Source organism: Pipra filicauda, unplaced genomic scaffold, assembly GCF_003945595.2.
Source record: "Pipra filicauda isolate LSUMZ 115617 unplaced genomic scaffold, ASM394559v2 scaffold361_size729390_pilon, whole genome shotgun sequence".
NCBI lineage: Eukaryota > Metazoa > Chordata > Aves > Passeriformes > Pipridae > Pipra > Pipra filicauda.
In genome coordinates this window covers 193912-200639 of record NW_024104489.1, presented here as the reverse complement: position 1 = coordinate 200639, position 6728 = coordinate 193912, and the positions used below count along the sequence as shown (strand labels likewise).

General features: G+C 36.8%; 1 protein-coding gene across 3 annotated transcripts in view; it reads right to left on the bottom strand.

The window, feature by feature from the left end:
• Positions 1–15: 15 nt before the first annotated feature.
• Positions 16–6728, bottom strand: part of LOC113985975 (phosphofructokinase, platelet) — a 44790-nt gene continuing 38077 nt past the window's right edge. For all 3 annotated transcript variants that reach the window (XM_039384597.1, XM_027717255.2, XM_027717254.2), the window contains 7 exons: positions 4903–5067; positions 3775–3836; positions 2666–2777; positions 1796–1895; positions 1461–1466; positions 1056–1161; positions 16–552 (listed from right to left, as the gene is read on the bottom strand). In XM_039384597.1, coding sequence (XP_039240531.1) covers positions 402–552; positions 1056–1161; positions 1461–1466; positions 1796–1895; positions 2666–2777; positions 3775–3836; positions 4903–5067 — 702 coding nt within the window. In that variant the 3' untranslated portion in view covers positions 16–401. The remainder of the gene's footprint in view (positions 553–1055; positions 1162–1460; positions 1467–1795; positions 1896–2665; positions 2778–3774; positions 3837–4902; positions 5068–6728) is intronic.

Below are 6728 nucleotides of genomic sequence, written 5' to 3'. Positions count from 1 at the left end.
GTGACACATCACACGTGATGTTTGCAACAGTACTTTATTTCACTTCAGGAACATTAAGCACATCCTGTAACTCAACACAAAGCTAGCCATCTACACTTAGTTTTGGGGTGTAAGTACTCTGAAACAAAGTGCAGTAGATGAGTAACTTACAGAGTGCATAGAACGGTGTTGCACTTGCTTTGTTAAAGGGCAGTATCAGTAACTGGTGCTCTTCCATTAGATGCAAGGGTTCGTCTCAAACATAACACACATACAGGACAAAATCTGTGTGACAGCTGAACGTCTTGTTTCACATAAAGTGCTGGAACAATAATTTAAATGTTACAAAACAAAGCTGTAACGATTCTAAAGCATTGTTACTCACAATGAGCATCTATGACAATGATCTAAATGTGATGTGTTTAGATGGCTGCGGGCACTGCTTCCTTGGGGAGCATGGCCACATGCTCCAGCTGGCCTGAGTCTGACACATCATAACTAGTCTTGTACTTGGCCAGGATCTTCATCAGTGGTCGCAGCTTCAGCCACCACTGCTCCTTGGGAATCCTGTGCCTGGTGGGGAAAACAGGGAGGTCATTGATTGATATACACGGGGGGTAAGGCAAAACACCTTATAAACAGGATCAGACATTGACCTTTATGGTGGGATGTAAACACTGACCCAAAATGAGGAGAATCAAGGTCAGAATCCTGGAAGATGTTATTTATAGGTAAGCATAATACTGAATTTGGCACAAAGATGCTGCCGCACTGAACTGAACCAGAAGTAATTCCAGGCATTAGAGCAATTACAAAAAAGTTGTTCAAGTTGTTTAAAAAGGCAGCAGAGTCCCAGAATTCACAATGAGAGACTTGCAAGTATAAGCAGGATGAGGAGAAAGCATGAAGGGAAAAGACCAGAGAACAAATCAGAGTGAATCGGTGGCTGAAGACAAGCCCAAGCCCACAGCAGTGAGAGGTGGGGCAAACTGTGAGCACTGCAGGGGAGTGTTTGTTTGCAGTGGTGAAGGGAAGGCTGTGCCGAGGTGTTTAACATGTAAGCAGGGTATACATACACAAAGTCTGTTTCACTCTTGAGCTCAGCCACGGGTTGGAACACAAGGTTGCGTCTGCGCATTCCCAGCAAACACACTGAGTCCTCGGTATTGGCAAATACTTTTCCTAAAAGGAATGAAGTAATTCGGGATCTTTCTCACATGTATAAGGGCAAATACCATTTTTCTGTAATTAAACTGAATCAGAAGCTTACAGTAGCTTTATTTCAGCTACTGATTACTTAATAGAATGATCATCAATTAGTGCTTTAATAGGGTTAGATTTTCACTTTTTTAGCTTAGCTTTGGTAATTACCAACGAAATCACAGTGCAATTAAGCAACAATAAGACTGATTTTTAGCATCCAGTTTTAGATTGTAGGAAATAATAGTGCTTTACAAAAACTCCCAAAGAAGGCACATTACCTGGTTCTGTCTCCCATAAAGGCAGCATGAAACAAAAAGGAAGAACACATGTAACTATATAAGCATCAATTCCTTCATGCATGAAAACCTGCAATCACACTAGCATTTTTTTTAAGAAAGATGATATAATAGCTGTCTGAATTATTGACCTCACTCAAGTGGAAATCTTCGTACAGCAGGAAGCACAGCAAGGCACTACCGAATAATAAAAACATCAAGAGGGCAAGAAATATGTTGACTAATAAACATTAGTCTGTTTGCATAGTGGAGTAGTCTTATATACTGACAGACAATCAAATACAGTAACAAAGGGATTGCACCAAACATTTCTGCACCTTTCCGGTAGGTTTCTTTCAGTTTTTTGGAGATCCACTGCATAGCTTTTGCTGAAATTTTTGTCCCAAAATTTCTATCAAACGGCGAAGGTGCTCCACCCTGTGTGAAAGTTTAAGTGAGGGTTAGTTTAGTTATCAAAGCAGGATCTGTGTCTGTTTTATCAGTCGTCTCTGCTAATGACCTGCTCCGTCTCTTATTTTCATTCCCCCCACTTAGCAAAACAAGTAAGTCAAAAACCCCAGCACATAAATCAATCTAAGGCATTTAAAAATTTGTGTTCAGCACCTGTAGGATTCTCGTGGAATCAGTGCTACATCTCAGATGAATGGAGGGCACTGTTGGCCCTTTCCTCCACCTCAGCCTTGGTGGTAAGTGTAGCCAAATCAGAAACTCCCTTTCTGCCCACTAACAAGCTGCACTGTGAGATAAAGAAATGTAGTACAGAGGCCAAATGAGTACCCCACTACTCTCTTCCACAATAATATCCATCTGCACAAATTTCCCTAATGAAATCCAATCTCTTCCGGGGCTCAGAAGGCAGATACATTATGCATGAGCAGATAAGTGTGTTATACAAGAATGTATTACAATAATAAGAAAAAAAATGGAGTTGTTGCTTAATATAAACAGGAGAGGAATAAATATGAAAATCATTAAGAATCTTATGCATATTTTCCCTAGATTTTTAAACAGGGATTGCAATAAAATCTAATGCTAAAAAAACCCCCAGTACTTATGAGTTACCTACAAACAGAAATCCACACTTTTTTTCTTTAATCCTGAGTCAGACTTCTTCAAAATGCTTGAATAGTGTATGTTCTTTGTCCCTACAAAGTTAGTCTTGTGTGTAACTTTAAGATTATACTTACCTGCTGCATGTGGCCCAATACATTTTTTCTACAGTCAAACACTCCTTTTCCTTCCTCAGAATACAGCTGATAAATGAAGTCAGTTGTGTAGTTCTCATTGCAGTTCTCATTTCTGTAACAATTAAGGCCAGGTACACTTAGCAAATTTACTATGAAGTACTGGATGCTTCTACAGCTATTGAATGACAAGCGTTTTTCCCATTTTCTTGATACGAGTAATCCTGGCTTTGACATTTTCATCTAATCACATATGCTCACTTCCCTGTAACTTGCTCATAATTTTGCAGTCTGCATTACTGTTACTGCACTTACATCACTGGCAGGTCACTTGGAACCCACCGTTGACTAAAGCAGTGAAAAATAACTGTTTTTAAGTCTGACAAATTCATTACACAGAGGAAAAACTGCACTAAAAGTCATTGACATCCAGTGTCATCATTTTGCCCTCTATCAAAAACATGGATAATGAATAGCACCTTTAGGCTATTCCTTACTAATATTGTAAATGTAGGATACTTTTCACCCCAATCATTTAACTAGTAGAACCTGAACAAATATAATGGTACTCTCATACAGGTTATGGTGGTATTAATTTTTATCCCTCCACTATTTGGCAAACTAAAAATAAATGCTCAAGGAAGAGAGAAGCTACAGGCTGCCTACAGAGGTAGATTTTAAAACATGATAATGTGTTTTAAATATTTTCGTTTCTGAAAGGTACTTTATTCTACATTATCTCCTAAAATCTAAGCAGCATTTTTACAGTAAAAGCCATATTGTATGTGTACACATTTATGGTACACACTACCTGTAGCAAGAAAGAATCTAGAATAAAAGACAAATCCGATGAGAAAACAGACTGAAAACAGGATAAAATTAATTAACTACAGAGCAAATATATTTACACAGAAAGAAGTAAGTTTTGGACTTAAGCTTCCAGACAGGTCCCAGAGTTGCCTTCTGGAGCAACAGCTTTAGTAAAAATCACATGCTAAAGGAATAACCAAAGACTACAAACTTAGGAGCGTTATTCCAAGTGGCCAAGCAGCCAACCTCTCTGGAAATGCTCAGCATCACTGATGCCATCTATTACAATTACTTTTACCTACCTCAGCACTAGACCACGCTGGATACTGGTTTTCATTTTTTCAGTCAAGTGTTCCACATTAGCCTAAAAGCAACAAAAGTATTTTCAAAGAGCCATACAGAACTCTTAAACAACTTTTATGAGCCTACATTTCTTGAGAATTTCTGTCAAGTATTCCACATAGAGCATTATGTGTACATTCAAATAATCGAAAATTTTGGAGATCCAGGATAACATGCTGTATATGACTATTCATCTTGGGCTAGAACTAACATCTTCCTCTATACAACAAGTAACTGATTTTAATAAAAAAGGTGGTTTTATGTGCTATACTGGTACAGCATCAACCTTGATATACGTAAAAATACAGAAACTGTCACAGAAGACCATAGCTGGCCTTACTCCCAGTCCTGCCAACAGTCCTGTTATGGATACCCTGCTGTGCTGGTATTCCCCTACAGGATATGATGAGTACATGCCACTGAAAAATGAGTGGGGATAATTATGGTTCATTTCACATGTCTGTGCCTTTCAGGACATTTCTATTGGTTTACCTTTGAATTTGTCCATGACCACAGCTCTCACCAACTACTGCCCAAGTCTGAAGTCCTCACAGGAGATAAGTTCCATGTCAGCTTGTGTATGTAACACACCCTAATCTGTAATCCTTAAAGCCTGAGGTCTTTATTTTAGTAACACTTCCAGACATGCTCTGAATAGCTGTGGTAACAGTCAGTACCTAACAAACCTGACAAACTGGTCAGTTCCTGACCTGAACAGCCTTCTAACACAATTCTACCATAATGAAAGAATATATTTTTTTATTTTAGCTCTATTTTTGGTTTTATTTTAAAACTACCTAAGTCTGTTCATTTAATCTGAATTCCAATCAAAAGACTAAAAATGAAACAATTCATCTAGCAGAGTTCAATGGCTGACACAATTATTTTTGTCATTACTGAACTTGGTGTCAATACTATGTTTCTTTATGTTATGGCATAAGAACCGGCATGACAAGCTGGTTTTTAGACACAATATAAACTGTTTTTTTTCCTTAAACGAGCCATTTACTTCACGTACACATATTATGATGTACAACAACTTTAGGATCTACTTAAAAATGAGCAAAATGGTTTTTTTTGCTGTATACCTGGAGCTCTCGAATATCAAACTGTTCTTCAAAGATATAAGCAGCATCAGCTCCTGCTGCCAGGGCCCCCATGTTGGCCAGGTAACCGCAATAACCACCCATGGTCTCGATGATGAACACGCGGCGCTTGGTGCCACTGGCCGACTGTTTGATCCGGTCACACGTCTGCTCAGAGACAAGATATTCTAAGTATACATTAAAAAAAGCTTGATTTTTTTTTAATGCGTTTGTATGTCATGCAACTTTGTGTCACTTACTGGGAAAAAAAAAATAATTAAATTAAAGCACTTAGAAAAAAAATATTTAAAAATTCCAAAACAGCATAACTCATTTAACTATAATAATTACCAAATAAAGTCTTTCTTATAAATCATACCCTGAACACCAGAGTCAAAATAAAATGTTTCTTTACTATCAACTCTTATTTATTTTCTTCCTGCAAATACTAAAACAAGAACTCATTTTGGCTTGTAAATAGAATTAACAGTTGTGTATCTGTTTTTTAACACAGATACAAATAGATATAATGGAGTTTTTTAATAAATTCTGGTATGACTAAGTTTCTCTTCTTTTCTTTAACTCTATTCAGCACTGAAGTTTATTTCTTTTATGTTAAAATTCACTGCATTCCCAACCATACTGAACAGCTACAACTTTGTAAGTCCTGAGCATTGTTACTTTTCAGTAACAATATCCACACAAGTATCTTTATTTCAAGCACTACTGACGCATGTTTTAAAATGTTTTTGCTTTTTTACTAATAGGTACATACTATAAGAAGACTGCAATCTCCATTTGCACCTTACTCTGACCAGCATAAGGAATGTTCTCTACAAGATCAGTTGCTTACATGAAACCAATTAAACCAATATTTATTAGAGCTGCCTAAGAGACTTGGAAAGTAACAATCTCTGGTGTGGCAAGACCTAGGAAACTTATGAAAATGAAGAAACTAGGAAATAGGTTATGATACATCTCTAGGTTTTAATAATATTCAAAAATCTATTTGACAAAATCACCTCCTGTAATGAATTTTTCTGTCATTCCAAGTAATTTTAAAGTTGTCAATTAATGTATCCTCCTTTCAAAAAGCAAGTGAGAGAAATAAAAATATCCTATTTCCTTGTCTTAGAAATAAATAAATAGGATGTACCGTGCTTTGTGACAGGAAGGATTTTGTGAAACTGATGTACTGCCCCAACACCCGTTCTGTTTAGTAAAACATGGAAACAGAAGTACCTGGGAAGTTTGTCATCTTGAAACTTGAATTATGGTAATGTTTAAAAATCCCCATGCCTTACTGATTTTCTGAACGAGTAACTGTAGATGCTGTGAGATTTGAGGTATTTGTTTCTCAATTTTAAAACCAGGACATCCATTCAGCTAACTGAAAATACCACTTCAAACTGAAATTCAGATTGTGAGCAATATGATCTTTAAAAACATACCTAACAGACCACAGAACACATCATTGATTGATACATGAGAAAATTTAAAACAATAAACAAACCCTAGAACTTCTAACATAATACAGTTTAATGCACTGAAAGCCTAAGACCAGTGTACGCCTTTATTTAGGTCCACCTAGCAAAAGATACACATGTAATTTCATTTATACATATTTCATTTTTATATTTGCATAGATGCACACAGATGCAGAATTCACATGAATTTATTGAGAATACGAATTGTTATTCTGTTATCCTAAGCAGAAAGTATCTCCATAACAAACTATGTCACAGAAGCCTACTATCAGTTTTTCAAAACAACACTTTCTTTTACCTGTCTAGGATTTTACAATGTGCTCAGGCACTTTACTTTCCCAT